Source organism: Vicugna pacos, chromosome 21 (genome assembly GCF_048564905.1).
Source record: "Vicugna pacos chromosome 21, VicPac4, whole genome shotgun sequence".
NCBI classification, from domain to species: Eukaryota; Metazoa; Chordata; class Mammalia; order Artiodactyla; family Camelidae; genus Vicugna; species Vicugna pacos.
Window position 1 is genome coordinate 19906432 of NC_133007.1, and position 17084 is coordinate 19923515.

Genomic DNA, 17084 nt, shown 5'->3' on the forward strand with positions numbered 1-17084 from the left:
GGGAGGTGGCACGGAAGAGCGCTTTCAAGTGTATTCAGAATTCTCCCCTGCAGCCCTCTCCAAAGGTCCCTTCCCCCCTCCTTCCCTGACACCAAACTCCTAAGTGTACCGAAGAAAAACAAGCTCTTAATCCAGGCGCAGCCTGGCACTGCGAGAGAAACTGGCGGCATTCTCGCGGTGAGATCCCTGGGTTGAGGGTAAGTGCTACTCACCGGGTTCTTTCATAAAATTTAGTCTACACTTTAGACTAAGAGTAAGCGGTCTTGAAAGTTCTTCCTTGTGTCCTGACCTTATCTTCCCTTTCAATGCCAAGCTTTTTCCTGTGTTATTATCACCAAAGCTTTATTAATAGCAATCCATTTATATCCTGGGCACAAATTGTGCTCTTAGCGCTGAGATGCATATTGTGAAGGATGCAGAGAGAAGGAAGGATGCGTCCCTGCCTGTCAGTGCTGCGGAGGGCAGAGGAGGAAGACGGGTGAGGGCAGGAGGAGGAGCTCCCGTCCAGTCCAGGTGGTCTCAGCAGAGCTGCCCAGACTACTTGCTTTGGATGCCTGTACTATTATGTGACCAGCAGATCCCAGTCTTCCCACTGTTTGAAATATTGAGGGTTCAGATTTGGCATGCGCTATCAGACTCCAGAGTCACAGACGTGAAAGTCTCTGAGGGTCAGAACTGTGTCTCATTCACCACGACCTTCAGGTCTCAGCCTAGTACCTGGCACATGGTCGGAATAAGGGCTGCATGGACCCGCCCATGTGTGAATGAATGAACTGAAGGGGCCCCAGAATGGCTTTGTCCTAAGTGCCCCCATCCTCTCCAGGCCCCTGAGAAGACTTGGGGAGACTTTCAGGAATAGTAGAAGGGAATTCTCTCACTGGGTGAATAATGTTTTATGTATATACAAAGTGCATCTGGGGTTTTTTCCCCAAAGTGTTGTTCGTATGTTTTTCACTTGGTATTTACAGCAACCTGGCTGGGGGTTGCGTAGGGAGCCTACCGCCGATTACTGTTTTATTGTCAAGGAAACTGAGGCTCAGAGGAACACCTTGGCCCTCACTACTTCCATGTCGCCCTGGAAACTCATGTTACTATAGGGCAAATTTTTCCACTTCCTCAGTTGTGGATTCAGAAATATACAGGATTCAACCACTGATCTCCGATCAAAAGCCAGGAGTCAGGATCCCAGTTTTGTTTTATCAGCCTTGTCACAGTGCCTGGGAGAGTCTTATTCTATCCTCTCTGGACCGTGAAGAGGATGGAGAGGCACATGGTCAGGGGACCACTGAATAAGCACTTCGATCTGGAGAGGAAGAACGCCAAGCAGGCGGAAGCCAGACTCAGCCAGAAACTGCAGAGACTAGAGGCCATCTGCCTGTACCACGTGAGGTCGCTGACCAGGGAGCAGAGGCAGCTCCAAAAAGACCTGCAGAGGTTGCAGCAAGGTAAGGACCCCAGGACCAGACCAGGAGAGGCAGAGCCAAGCACCATGCCATCCTCTGCTGAGGTGAGAGTGATCTCCTCGGCTCCTGGCGAGGGCCCTTTCGGACACCTGGATACCAGGGAAGCGAGCACTTCTGATCTCAGCCTGAATTCTAGGCTGCCCATCCTTCCACGTCCCTCCCTCGATTACACAGCTCCCTGGAGCAGCCCGCAGGCAAACCTTCTTGAGCTAACAGTCCTCAGGCTCCCAGTCACTTCAGTCTTTCACATGAGCTCTCTCTGGCTTAAAGCCTTAGTTTTCTACTCTCTTATTTTATTTTCATTCTGCTTTCCTTTCGCTTTATCTGGGTTCGTTTGATTTCAGCTCTTTTCTATGCCTGGTCAACAAACATTCATTGAGTCACTATTAACATGCAAGTCATCTTATGAAAGGGAAGTGTTGAAAAAAAAAAATTTCCCTGGGATTAGCGACCAGAGAGCAGTGTGTAAGGAGGGCTGACCTCAGAAAGGGCTGAACAAGGAGCACCTGGTTGTTTTCAACGTTCACCCATCTGAGCATCAGACCCTTTCTTCTGCAGGAGGTGAATTTCTCAACTACCCTCCTTGTGTTCACACTAAAGCCCGCAGATTTTGCTTAGTTTAGAAAACCTTGCACAAGCAGTTGCTGTGCATTCGTACACTGATTTCTTCGTCTTCTTAAACTAAAGGGTGAACATTTCTGTCATTTTCCCCAAAGACACCTCTTTACCCATAAGCCATGAGCTTGTTCTTTATAATAAGGCAAAGCTTATTCCTTATAATAATTCCCTCCCGTCAAACCTTGTGTTGCCAAAGAATAACCCTTTCTAAATGTACATGTCACTTAGAGGACTGTCCACTTAACATAGACTATACCGTTAAGTAGTTACAATAAGAGAAATGCTACTGACTTCAAAACTAGTTTCTAGTTAGTAGCTACTGATCATCACAAAAGGAAGGGCCACACGATGGTGTCCATCACTCAGACCATCCAAAGATTTCTTTTTTTTAACCATCCAGTAAAACATGAGGGCTAAGAACACAGATTCCAGACCCAGGTTGTCAGGCCGACATCCTGACTCCACCACCAGCTGCGAGGTCTTGGACAGCCTACTGGACTTGCCTGTCTCAGTTTTCTCGAACGTAAAGTGAAATGGCAAATGGCGTTCCCTACCTTGTGAAGTCATTTTAGGTTTCAGTGAGCCCTGGAACAGTTCCTAAATGCAAAACAAGTGCTGTATAATTGTTTGCTTTTGTCAATCAGTGGGTCGCTACAGGATTGAAACTTGAAACTCATCTACTGTTTTGTTGAAAGTTGCCATAGTTACCCAGTTCACAGACACTAGTCTGCTTTTCCTGTAATTCAAATAATCCTATTTTAATATTATTTCAAAATTCAGCTCTTCAAAATTACAGTCCCTTCTTACTTGAGGCAGGTGCAAGAGCTCTGAAAATGATGTAGCATGTTCAAGAGGAAAGCCAGATGTCACAATTCAGTATAAAGTCACTGAGGTCTACACAGCTAACACATGGACCCAAGAGCCAAGAGTAACATCCAGCTTACCGGCCTTGGAATTATTTCTAACCTCCAGCTTTATGCTTTGAAGAGGACTCTGAGCAAGCAATTGAGCTTCTCTGCTTTCAACTTCCCTGTCTGTAATAAATGATTAGACCCAAATAGAACGAGAGCTCACATAATGGAAAAGAATCTTAGAAGCCTATTGGTGGAATCCCACTTCCGTTCTCAAAAAAGGATACTGAGGACCAGATACCTACTCTCAGTGGGGTGTTCAAAAGACCAGGTTCGAGGTGGGTGGCTGTCCTTGATGACCAGAGAGTTTGCCTCAGTGACAGGTGGTATGAGAAGTGTCTGGACCAGGAGGCGGATGCTTTTCAGGACAGAGGCCCCTGTCTCTGTCTTTTGGATAGTCACATCCACTCTGAGCCTCAAACTTCTTGACAGTAAAATTAGGGGAGAAGGAAGGAAGAAGTATGAATTAAGTCTCAGTATTTATCAGGTACTGTACAAGGCAATGTTTTTCCATGATTCATTTAACAAAATTGTTATTGAGATTCAACTATATGCCAGTTGGTGGATTGTTTAAAATGTACATCCTCCGTCTTCACCTGTAGAGATCTGGATCAGTGGGTTAGGAATTAGGCTCAAAATCTACACTTTTTAACCAAACTGATACTAAGGCAGATTATTCTGAGACAGGTGTTTTGTGGGACAGAGTTTACAAAACACTATTATGGCAACTCAGATAGATGCAGGAGTGCAGTATGAAAAAACATGGTCTGTGCCCTCAAGGTGCTCACATTTAAATTGGAAGGTCGCTGCACTTGCGAAAAAATTATAGTAGAAATTTCTAATTGCTAAATTAGAGTTGTTTACAAAGTAGAACAGGAGCTAAGAAGGTTCGTACGTCGATCAAAGGGCTTCCCGTGAGATGTCCTAAAAGGGTCAATGCGTGAGCAGACACTTAGAGAAGGAAGAGGATGAAGGTGAGCAGGGGAGGGAGGTGGTGGGCAGTTTGTCATGAAGGCATGTGGAACAAGGCCACTCCTGGCAGATGGAACAGTGCGTACCAAGGGCCCTGCATGAGAATGACATGCTGTAAGTCACTCAGTGCCGCAGGTGTGTCGGGTAAGGAGAAGGTGTAGGTGCCATGTTTTAAGGCAAAGCAGCACAGGCAGTAACTCCAGTCACAATCGGCTTCATAGGTCTTGCAAAGGAGTTTAGATTTCACCCTATAGGGTTTGGGCGTGGGGAGATTACACGTCCAAATGTTAGAAGGGTCGCTCCAGCTGCACTGTGAAGGGTTCACCAGATAGGAGAATTCCAGAGTTCAGGCCACAGGTTAGAGGCCTAAACGAGGTTATTACCCAAGTGAAAAAAAATGAGTATCTTGAGATAATTAGAAAGTGAAATTGCATCTTGAGCGGACCAGCACCTTGAGGTGTTTAGAAAGTGGAATTATCAGAGCTGTATGACTAGTTTCATGTTCAAGGGTAAAGAGAACCAGAGTCAAGCATACTCTGCCTGGCACAAAGTAGACACTCAAACGGTGTTGTTAAATTGGGTAACTGGATGGATACAGGCACCATGCTTTCAGAGAGGGAGCACTGGGGAAAGACGAAGGTTCAGAGAAAACACACACACGTTTCTGAACCTGTTGGCGCTACAGATCTAAAATGCAAAAGAGTGAAGGCTGGAAGGAGTACCCCAAAGTCTCTTAGTTTATAGGAGTTAGATGAAGCTTTCACGTGGAAAAGACCGACACACAGACAGACAACAGACACACACACAGAAACTCAACACACACACGCACACGCACACGCACACACTCAAGAAGACAACAGAAGAGTCCAAAAAGGACCATCTCTCGCCTTGACCATCTCACGAAGAAGTGGTTAGATGAAAGAGTACTAGGAGCTTAGTGTGAATTCTAGGCGTTTGATCTGGTCATTTCCCTCTGTTGGTATCCGCTAACCACTTGCAGATTTAAGGAACTCGCTCCCTTTAGAGCAAATTAGTGCAAAACTTTCAAGCCCAAATGACCAACTCGTGAGATGTCTTGGAAACAACCTGGGTCCTCTACAGCAGCTGTGCCTACAAGACGCTGACACACTAAATCAAAGAGGGAGAATCCCGCTTACTAACGGCCAGCAGTTACAACTCACGGCTCGGGTGGGTAGGAGGTCGTATACTTGAGGTGAATGAAGCAATAGGCCACCGGCTCAAGGTATGGCTCACACCCACTTTGTTTTGAAAATACCATGCTCACCAAATAAAACAAACAGAATTCAAACAAAACCTCCGTGGGCCTGAGCCAGTTTAAATCTCTGACCCCAGTGTTTCTAAATCCTTGCTAATGCATTCTAGGCAAACATTGGGAAACTGCTTTAGGTTTTTCTGTTTGCATTCATCATGCCAGATCAGCCTGCTCTGTCATGTGAGCCAGTGGCATTCATACCCTGGTTCTCTGCCGAGGGAACCAGTTTCCAGCATCCTTTTCCTTCCTCTCTTGCTGTATTAGTTCGTTAGGGCTGCCGTAACAAGTACCACAAACTAGGTGGCTCATTCAGCAGAAATGCATTCTCACGGTTCCGTAGGCTTGAAGTCCCAAATCAAGGTATTGACAGGGTTGGTTCCTTCTGAGGCTGAGGGAAGGGTCTGCCCCAGGCGCCTCTCTTGGGCTTGTAGATGGCCATCTTGTCCCTGAGTCTCTTCCCATCACCTTTCCTCTATTGATGTCTCTGTGTCCAAATTTCTCTTTATTATAAAGGCACCTGTCACACTGGATTAGGGCTCACCCTAATGACATCATTGTAACTTGATTATCTCTGTAAAGGCACTATCTCCAAACAAGGTCACATTATGAGGTCCTGGGGATTAAGACTTCAACATGTGACATTTGGGGCAGGGGAAAAACCACAATTCAACTCATAATACTTGTTAATTAACTCAAAACAGATGTCATCAAGAAAAGGTTCTCCTCTTACTTTGGCAACGGGTGTCAGAAGAGACCAGAAGATGTTCTGGTGTTCTCACCACAGGGAGGGCAGAAGCACAGAGTTCCAGAGGCTAATAAAGTTAGGTAAGAAAACACTTACTAAACTCACGCTGACGGCATTGAACCCCTTTTCCCAGATGACCTCTTTAAATTGTCCTTGCCCTGAGAAAAATGCTGCCTCTCCTTCTTAAGGAAAGAGCCATTTCCTGGCATTGTTGCCGCCCATTTTCACCTTCACCCTCTTCCCACCCACTTTATGACCACACTCAATACTGCCCTGAAGAGGGCCACGGTCTAAAAACTTGAAATTTTTAATATGAGCCTCTTCATGGGTTTTCAGAGATCTTTTTTCCTTTTCCCTCCTTTCCCAGAGCACCGACAACCGAGATGACCCAAGAAATATACAAAACCAAGTCCCAGATGCCTCTTTCCCATCACATTGGTCCCACGAAATGCAAAAGGCAATCACTACCTCAAAATAACACAACGTCTCACTTCATGGAAGAGAAGCCACAAGCCCAAGAGAAAGATTCTATAAACCCACCAAAAGCTCAAGACTCCGACAAGGGCGTCTCTCCTCTGTGTCAAGATCAAGAAGTCTCCACTCACACCGTAGACCGAGGCCCCGGTTCCAGCCCAGCTGGTGATAATGGAATGGTGTGTGGAGAAGAGACCAGATCAAATGATGCCAGCATAAGGCCAGACCACAACACTGGGAAACGGAACCCCCCAGATCCCGCGGAGTGTACAGGAAACTTCAAAGGCGAGCCCCCATTGTCAACCTACTTAGAGTTGTTCGCAAAGGCCAGAAACGCCCATTACCTCCGGCACAGGGTCCCTCCCGAGTCTGAGAGATTGCTTAGCATCCGGGAGATCTTTGGGCACAAGGAATCCTCATAGTCCAGAGCAGAAAAGGGGCGTGAGAACAGGGTGACCACCTAAATTACTTCCTCTCCAATCATCCCATATAATCTCACAACAACACACGTCATAATCACTAAAGAAAATGTGTTTCTCAAGCAATGGTAGGAAGCAATACAAATATACATACATATATATATATTTTATTTTAAACCCTAGTTTTTATTTTCCTTATGGGAATATAATCTTTCACTGAATGAGCAACACTAGTATGGAAAGTGAAGAGAGAGGTGAATCTTTCGAAACCGTGCTAAGCAGGGTGCACCTGTTGCTGATGTCATCAAAAAGGGAACTACTCTGATGCCTAGACTTTGTCGTAAAGGAAAAATAAGGGGCTTGCTTACTTTTGCAAGCCTTTTCTTGTAGGAGATTCTTATGTTGCCACCTGCTGGCAAAATGGCATAGCTCTTCTGTTTGTTTTAACTTCACATCTGAAAGTAAGAATAGGAGCTCAGTTGAAGATGAGTACTATCACGTGGTCTGTAAATAACCCCACCCTCCTGCCACAGCTCTGTGCTCCTTGTTGACGCCCTCTCCTTCCTCCTTTCCTTTCCAGGGAGCTCCGTTTCGGTTTTCTCATTCCCACTTTCAACCTGCTCTTTTCAAACTGTTTGGATCCTAATAAAAGAATAAGGAACGATTTACAAGAAGTGTGCTCCCTAGAACGTTTTCTTCCAAGAAGCGAAGCAGTGCGGGAAGGCAGGCCAGGGGCGACACAACTGACTGGTGGATCTCTAACTTACTTACCCCAGCCGTGACCGGGCTGGCAGAGCAGGGACTCCCAGGGTGGAGAACTTCGTTTGCAAACTTCCCGAGCCCTCTGTGATGTGTTCTTTCTCCTTGTCTATCTCCATTACAAGCAATCCCCCCTCCCGCCAAGGATGACTTCCCCAGAGGATTCACCCCACTTGTAAATGAGTCTTTTTTCTGGGCTGGCCGTAACTTCACGGCCATCACCCAGGCAACAAGGACGTGGCCTCGGCCTCGCCCTCTGCACCGCTTGATTAAACCACCCCTGTTCCAAATGCAGCACATTCTTGGGAACCTGAGAAACACACATTCTGCACGTTCCTCCTTGTTATCATGCCTGTATCTTCATGTTTCTGATGGACCCAGGGCTGCCTGTACTTTTAACCCCCAAATTGTACACATTCTATTTCGAGTGACATTTCATGCATTGCCACAAAAGTGTGCATTTACAGATCTTCTAACTGCACAGATTTTATTCTTATCATTTAATCTAATACATTCTCCTTCTTCGTGACAATGGATACATACTTTTATGGATACAACTCAACACAACCCAAGGGGAAGTGGCTGCATGGAGTCCTGCTTGACCCAACCCATTAAATTCTAAAGAACTGTGTAAACTCTTCATCTTCAGACCATCCTGAGCTCTAGAATGGCTCTCACCCAATCAGCTTACAGTCATTCATTCATGCCAGAGGTCCCAACTGAGGATAAATGTGCTCCCCAAAAGACATTTGACTATGTCCAGAGGCATTTTTGGTTGTTATAACCCAGGTGAGGGAGTTAAAAGACTCGACTTACATCCCATTGCACTAAATCTTTGCAAAACCCTCTGAGATAGGAAATCAATGAGATAATTGCTCTCATTTGACAGAAAAAAAAATTGAGGCTCATAGTAATAAAATGGCTCTCTCCATACAAGAATCTGAGTGAGAAACAAAGGCCAGAATACTGCTTTCCTGTACTGCCCATCTCACTCAAAGAGAGGCAGGGACCGCATGACGTCCAACAGCTTATGCCTCCATTTTCAGCTATGACATAGTTTTCAACCCTATAAATAAAAATCTTTAACCATAAAAATTAAAAAGAAGTAGTAAAAAGGGAAAATTCATACTTCAATTTTGAAAGAACATGACATTTTTTAAATTACATTCATTCACTATTCTGAGATTACTGAGGAGAGACAGTGTCTTCATTCACTTCCGCACGAGGGTTAACCTGAACCCACCCAATGGGAGGGAGTCCGCCTTTCACCTGGAGGCAGGGGCATCTGGGACCTCTCAGAGGTGGTGGCTCAGCCTCTCCCCCAGGTCCCAAGGTCCGGAGTCTGTCCCGGGGACCAGGCAGATTCCCACCATCCTCAGTGTGGGGGTGAGACTGGGTAAGCTGTTAGCAGTAGCTGGAGGGACCAGCGCCTCTGAGGGCAAAACAGCCCTGAAGGCAGGGTCAGGGGACCTGTACTCGGGGGAGGGCGTTGCCCCCACACCAGAAGCACCAGGGCAGTGGAAGCCTAGGTCCAGTCCAAAGAGAAGTCAACAGCGCTCCATCACCCACAAAGCCGGCATAACCAGGTACCACTGACAAACAGAGGACAGCCTAAGGTGTGTGAACTGTTTCGTGAGCCACCTCCCTCCTTCACCCCATCACCACTTGGGGCCACTGAGGGCAGAAGGAGCAAGAGAGGGGAGGCCAGACCTCACTCCTCAGCCAGAAACAAGCTGCATTAGAGCAGGAGGGCCACTGGGGTGGGGAAGAGGGACATTAATACCAGACCAGGATCATAAATAATAGTACCTAAATGTGGCTAAAAGAATATCTCCCAGAAATTAAACTTTCAAAAGAGAAGTGACTGGAAGCTATTGGATCTGACTGAGAGAGTATTAAGCAAAGTTAGTGGCAGTTACTGGGAGAAAAATGATATCCATACCATGTTTATACCTCACCAAGTTGAAATTTCTCAATCTAATCTATACGGAGAAACAACTGTGCTAAGAAAAATATTTACTACAGTCACACATGAGAGATATCTCAGGTTCGGTTCCCGATCACCCCAATGAATTGAATACAGAAATAAAGGGAGTCACATGAAGTATCTGGCTTCCCATGCAGATAAAAGTTACATTTACACTATATTGTAATCCATTAAGTGTACAATAGCATTATGTCTAAAAAAATGTATGTACCTTTATTTCAAAATACTTTATTTCTAAATAATGCCAAGGCTACTATTGCAATAGTAACGTTGAAGATCACTGATCACAGATCACCATAACAGATATACAGTGATGGGAAAGTCTGAAATATTTCAAGAATTACCAAAAGGTGACACGGGCAGAAAGTGAGCAAATGTACCGATAGACTTGCTCAGTGCAGGGTGGTCACAAACCTTCAATTTGTAAAAACGCAGTGTCTACAAAGCACAGTAAAGTGAGGTGTGCCTGTACAAGGAACGCAGTTGTTTGTCATACGGTCCTCATCTCAAACACGGCTTGAGATGTTGCCCACTTGAATCCTCCAGGAGGAAAGATTTCGCCTAACTAGATGTAATAGGAACTGTACCCCAGATCTCCGGCCTTCCCACCTCTTACAGTTGTTCACGTGTCGCTGCTGTGTCCAAATGGTAGGTATCGATCAATTAGAAACTGTAAATGGAATTTAATGTAATTAGTTCAATTAGTTTGAACCGCTCAAGTGTAATTCCATTAAAAATGTGGCACAAAAGCGAGTAGTAAAGAAACCTTCCCCATTAAAGAAAAACACGTAAGAAATACACATAGAGACTCCAAGCACACTTAACACGTGCTGCTTGGAATCAACCCCATACCAGCACGGACTCTCTCAACTCAAAATTATTATTAATAAAACATTATTTCAAAAGTGTGTGTTAAAGAGAAAATGTATGCAAGCCATAAAAAGAGATATTTAATTATGCAACTCACCATTGGGAAATCTTTGATCGCTCTGGCTGAGGACTGTTCGTTCATATTGAGGCAAAAAGAAATGAGGCAAAAGGCACAGAGAGCGTGTTCAAAAGCAAATCACAAAACCTGCCAAACGGAGTGACGGAAACGTCTCCCAGCAGGTGGAGAGACTGACAGGAAGTGGACAAGCACTTGCCTGCAGAGATGTCCCTGAGTCCTCCGCCTATCTCCCCGTTAGCTCCGGCTCCAGGATGTAGGAAAGCATGGGCAGAATAATTAATAATTCCAATAGGTATTTTAATATTATTAATAAAAGATCAGACAGATGTAGAATATGTGTAAGCATTCATATTTGAATATTTTTCTCAAAGGATTTCCCTCACTTTCTTTAGACGGCACACACACAGAGGTCTCCTTAAACAATGGCTCAGAAAGGAAGGTGTCCCCGTGGTCTCAGAGGGTGGTTCGCCACCAGTGCTCACAAGGACAATGTAGCCACTCTCAGCATGCGAGTGGGAGGTGATCGTGTTTCAGGGAGCACCGTCTCCTGCTTAGACTCGACTACTTGCCCTAATATGTTTTTCAAGTTCTGGCAAATTTGGTTAAAAAAATTTTTTTTTTCAGCAGTATCTTCATCCAGGTCCATCTGGAAATAAAAGCAAAAACAAATATAGCTCGAGTCTTAAAGGAAAATGAGAGTAAAATTTGGATTAAAAAGGAGGGCATTAAACATGTAGAGGAAGAAAATTAAACGTTATGGATGGAAAGAGTTCAGCAAGATAGGGCTTCTCTAGGAATTACCAGGAGTTTAAAGATGTGTTCTCTCTCATGGTCCTAGCTCCATCCTTTACCAAGCTTTACTTCTCATAAACAGAAGGGCTGGCAGGTCTCCCAGAAGAGGGAGCTATCAGAGCTATGTCACAAGCCTATGAGACAATTCAGATAAAGAGCCCAGTACAGCCGCACAGCAGAGGGCTGTTACTTTATAGCATTCGTTAGATAAATGATGCCCAGAGAGCTTCAGAATGCATGCAAATGAGCTACACGTATGTAGAGAGCCATGAACCCCCTAGTCGTTGCTCTGACATGTTCTTCCATGCCAAGTAGCAACATTTGCATCCCATGTTGCCCTCACAGCCATCTTGCTCAAAGTGGCTTGCCCAAGAACTTTCTGAAACTACAGCAATTGTTTTGGTGGTCGGTCTTATAATCAGGAACTAAATGATAATAAAATAACCCCTTCCCTGCCATTTTCATTTCACCAAGGTGGGCTGGTGGAAGGCCCTATTGAAAGCCACACTCAGAAAGTCAGTGGTATATTTGGAAGGGTTGCAAGGTTCCCGGCCTTCGCTGTGCTGGATGTCCTCAAGGCTGAAATTAGATTTCAAAGCACTGCAGGATGATGTCCAGATAAGCTGAGATGGATGGTCATGGTGACAAAGGAGAGGTTCTAGCTCTCAAGTCTGAGGACAAACAACAAACAAAACCGTATCTTGAAAACAAGTAAGCTTTTAGCCATGTCGATGTGATACTGTGATGTGTAATAAATATGTATTTGGACTTCGTCCTCATTCCTGGTGCAGAGTCCCTAAAACCCTTGGGATTTCCTAAGTAAAAGCAAGAGAGAGCAGATACCAAAACCCAGAGAGAGCTACAGCTGTAGCTATGTCTATGAGGTGCACCTGCTGAAGGTGTGACTTTCAGTGGAGCACAGCCTCTTCCCAATCTTGGCCCAGCGAGGGGCATCCAAGGAAGAAAAACTGCAGTCTCCCTTTTACCCACCTTGCCATCTCCTCCTCCTCCTTCCAAGGGACAAAGCCAACTGGAAGCCACGATGGCAAGGGAATCTGGTAGATCGTTTGCCATGCCAGTGTCTCTAGCCACAGAGCGGAATGGAGAAAGAAGCAGTGTGGATCTAAAGGCGTATGTAAGAACAAGGACTACAAATTGCACCCTAGAGATCTCTGATATTTAGGCATCCAGGAGGAGCAGGAACTTGAGAAAGAATAACCGGAAAGGCAGAAGGGAAATCAAGAAGCGTCATGTCCTGGAAGCTAAGGGTAGAAATGATCAGCTGTGTCAGCTGCTACTGATGGGTTGAGTGAAATGAAGATCATTGCAAGTAGCAATAAAGGTCATGTTGTCAGTGATCAGAACTGTTTTGGTAGAGTGGTAAGAGTGAAAGTCTGATTGAATGGATTTAAGAGAAGAAGGGAAGAAGGAAGGTGAGGCATTGGGTACAGAGACTAAAGACAGGTCTGAGTTTTGCTACAAAGAAGAGCAAATCAATGGAACAGTAATTTGCTGGGGGAAATGGGACGACAAAAAGTTTTTGTTTGGTATTTTTTTGTACAGAAGGAAGACGCTGACACATTCATTCACTCCAAGAATTGCTAATTTCCTATTCCATCCTGAAAAACAATCCAATTTTTATAGCGTCCTAGAGACTTTGAATCCCATTAAAAAGCCCATGCCCAGCAGCATTTCTCTAATAGAAATTATCTTTTCATAATGTAATGGCAATACCTGTTCCTACTTATCCTATTCAGCATCCCCATACATTTACCACCACTATTTCATAAATCAGGGACACAACTAGAATGCAGAAGTTATCTTAAACAGAGGTCAGAGGAAAATGCTTTCATGTTCAGCTGAGGATTAAGCATGATTCCAGCATTTAGACATGCATCGTCTAATCTCTGAAAACTGTAAGTGAAACATAGACATCTTATTTTTAACTACAGCTAGAAAACCATACAAGATTATGACCAAAAAAAAAAAAAAAGAATAAAGGAAATAGCATTGTTCATTTCAAAAGAAGATAGACAAAGGGACTGATATACAATATTGCAGGGTTGTAATAGTGAAGAACCTTTCCATTCTAAGTTAATCACTAAAGGGGTGTTGCCTATAAGCTTAAGTTATGCATTATGGCCCATCTCTGGGAAACTTGCCTCCCAGGTAATGATCATTAACCTAAAATACCTTTGTGTAACTCATAGGAAACAGCCTGGCCAGGCCCGCCTGTGAAGGGCTGCAGGCTGGAAGAAATTAACACAGCCTCTCTGGAGTCTGGCTGGAAGCAGGATTTTACCCCCTCCTCTTTTAGTGTGAAAGAAGCCTGAGTTCTAACTCAGGGAAGATGGTTCTTTGGGACACTAGTTCTCCATCTTCTCATTCTGCTGGCTTTCCAAATAAAGTCATTTTTCCTTGCCCCAACAGCTCATCTCAATTTATTGGCCTGTCATGCAATGAGTAGTATGAGGTTGGACTCGGTAACAAATTTTGGTAGATCAGCCAGGAACCTTGCTGCTCATGGCCAGCTGGCCCCAGTTGGTAAATTTGGGGGAAAGTCCCTAGCAGCGGCCGGGAATACTTGTCCTAAGGATGTTCCCTTCAAAATTCCCCGAAGCGGCACTGGCTGCCCCAGTGCTGGGCGGTTGGAGCAAGGAATTGGCGTCTGGGAACCAATGGGCTCAGTGCAGTAAGGTAAGTCGCTCCTACGTTTACAGCCGGAAACTCTATTCCTCTCCATTTGGGGCTTTTTTGTTCTCCAGAATAAGCCAGTTTGGTTTGCATTTGAGCGGGTACCCTGTTGGAGAGAGGAAATACTCGCTGGACTTTTACCTGATTTGTGAACCAGCTTATTTCTCTGGATACTAGCTTTTGTGGGTGCCTCTTGTGTTTTGTCTTGTACTTCTGTCTTTAAAAACTGGGGAATGTTTTAACTACCCCTAAAGAAGGTCCACTGAGGGGTATTTTGGATAAGTGGCCTGATTACAGCTATGAACCCACGATTAAGAGGAATATGAAAAATGTGTGCATAGCACTTGTTGGGATCGCCACAAGGCGTTTGTGTAGGGCTACCCGAGGACTCCGCATACCATGTACGGCCACCTTTGCTCTGCTTGTGGTCTCCTGTGTCGTTGGTATGTGTAAAACCCGCAAACCAAGCTTTGATTTATTTAGGGTTTTCTGTTCGTCCTTTCGGGTTTTTTTCCTTTCATTTTGTTTTGGTATCTCTTCTCCATTTATAGCCAAATCAGTTTTGTGGTATTTAAAACTTTTACTGATATCAAATGGAGGAAAAGAACAGGAAAAAAAAATTGCTGTCCAAGAGTGGGACATTCCCAGAGAGAGGAGAGAGATCCCACTTGGTTCCTAAAATCATCAAAAGCCCCAGCCCAGAATTCAGCATGGTTGGTTGATGCCAAGGCAAAATGGTTAGAGAGGATCAGTTGCTATTTATGGTTTTGCAGTAAAATGCTGAGGAACGGTGGCCTTTGAATGTCTCTATACAATCCTGCAATTAGAGCTATTCTGTGAAAAAGCAGGGAATAATGATAAAATCCCCTATGTGCAAGCATTGTGATAATGCATCAGGGAAAATTAAAAAAGAAAGGGACTGAGAGTGAGGATATATTGCTTCAGACCTTACCTCCTGCAGCTGAGCTAGCTAGCCCCACCACTCTGGCAGTTTTGCCAATACATCCACCCCTTCCACCGCCTCCTGTTCATATCCAGCCCCAATTCCCCACACCAGGGCTCAGGAAGTGGTTGGACTGCCTCCACCCCGTTATAGGGATCATCCTGTGTTAGTTCCTGGGGCACAGGAACCTGGTCTGTTATCACCATCTAAGACCCAACAGGGCACCAATTTGGGCCGGGAGCCACTTCTGGGGCAGGGCAGTTTCCCTTATGCCATTATCCAGTTGGGGGGCTAAATGCAGACAGCCAGCCAGCTGGCTTTCTACGGATACATAGTCCTTTCTCCACTGCAAACTTGTTTAATTGGAAAGATCACTACCTTCCTTACAGGGAAGATCCTCTCTGAATGACAGAATCGTTAACTCCTATTTTTGCTACTCACCACCCTTCATGGGCAGACATACACATTGTCATCAATAGGATGCTTACAGGAGGTGAAGGAGAATGGCCCTTGAGAAGGCTGGGGAAGAAGCGTACCAGCTCCACCTAACAGACCCAAATAGTTCACCTGAAGCCCACTTGGCAGTACTCACAGCTGAACCAAATTGCCCCCCCACCCCAATGTGGGAGGAAGTCCTTTATTAGAGCACTACCTTAAGTGCATCTTGGCAGGGCTTTGAAAAGATGAACCAAGCAGAAGCTTTTACACACATAGTACTTAAATTTTGTCAATTTAAGTACTATGTGCTTCGGTGTGTTCCTCTTTGAGTTGGTCCTGTGTGTATCTCTCTGTGCTTCATGGACTTGGTTGATTGTTTCCTTTCCCAAGTTAGGGAAGTTTTCAGTTATTAGCCCTTCAAAACTTTTTTCTGATCCTTTCTCTCTTCTTTTTCTGGGACCCCTATAATGCGAATATTAGTGTGCTTCATATTGTCTCAGAGTTCTCTTAAACTATCCTCATTTCTTTTCATTCTTTTTTTTTTTTCTGTTCTGCATGTGGGAGTAATTTCCACTAATCTGTCTTCTAGCTCACTGATCCATTCTTCTGCCTCATTTAGTCTATCCTTGGCTCCTTCTAACGTGTTATTCATTCCAGTAATTTTATTCTTCAATTTTGTTTGGGTATTCTTTTTATTTTCCAACTCTTTGTTAAAAGCTTTGCTCTGTGCATCTATCCTCCCCTTGAGTTCTCTGAACATCTTCGCCATCATTATTCTAAACTCTTTCTTGGGTAAATTGCCTACTCCTTATGACTTATTTCTTCTTCTGAGATTTTATCTTGTGCTTTGGCTTGCTTGGAAGATATTCCTCTGCCCCCCTCATATTGTTTACTTATTTGTATTTTTAGGTACATTAGTTTTGTTTCTCAGCCTTGGAGAAGTGGCCCTCTGTGGGAGACGTCCTATGTGTCCGAGCAGTACACTCCTCTCTTGTCACCCAAGGGCCAGGGCCCAGCTGGTCTCAGCATAGTCTGGCCTGTGTTTGTGGATTCCTCCCACAGGCTTTGGGACTGTTCTCTTATTTCTGGTATCTGCCCCCCTCATAGATGAGGCTGGACTAAAGGCTTACGCAGGTCTCCTGGCAGGAGGAGCTGGTGCCTGCCCACTGCTGGGTGAAGCTTAATCCTGGCCCTCCGGTGGGTAGGGCCTTGTCTAGAGGCGTTTGTGGCTTAGGGAGTCTGTTGATGGGTGGGGCTGTGTTTGCACCTAGTTGTTGTTTGGCCTGAGGCTTCCCAGCCCTTAAGCCCACAGGCTGTTGGGTGGGCCTTGGTCTTGGTGCTAATGATCCAATCAAGATGTCAGCCTCCAGGAAAGCTCATGTAGATGAACACTCCTGGAATGTCTGCCACCAGCTTTTATGTCTCCTGGGTGAGCCACAGCTGTCCCGTACATTCCCAGGAGAGCTTCCAAAACCAGCAGGCATGCCTGGCCCAGGTTTGTATGCAGTCACTGCATACAAACCCTTGGACCTGGCACATAGGAGATTCTGTGTGCACATCCCAAAAGAATGAAGTCTCTGTTTCCCCCCAGTCCTGTGGGGCTCCTGGAGTTAAGCCCCACTGGCCTTTAAAACCAGATATCATGGG

At 45.1% G+C, this 17084-nt stretch overlaps 1 protein-coding gene across 2 annotated transcripts; it reads left to right on the forward strand.

Moving 5' to 3' along the window:
- The first annotated feature begins 76 nt into the window (after nt 1–76).
- Nucleotides 77–7507, forward strand: CCDC190 (coiled-coil domain containing 190). Of its 2 annotated transcripts, none has more exons than XM_006209070.4 (4): nt 77–197; nt 969–1445; nt 5939–6062; nt 6350–7507. In XM_006209070.4, exons 2-4 carry the CDS (start codon nt 1259–1261, stop codon nt 6876–6878), a joined length of 840 nt encoding a protein of 279 aa, XP_006209132.3. In that variant the 5' UTR covers nt 77–197; nt 969–1258; the 3' UTR covers nt 6879–7507. The 2 variants fall into 2 exon arrangements, with proteins under 2 accessions (XP_006209132.3, XP_072801991.1); XM_072945890.1 differs by having other exon boundaries at nt 92–197; nt 1204–1445.
- Nucleotides 7508–17084: the final 9577 nt, after the last annotated feature.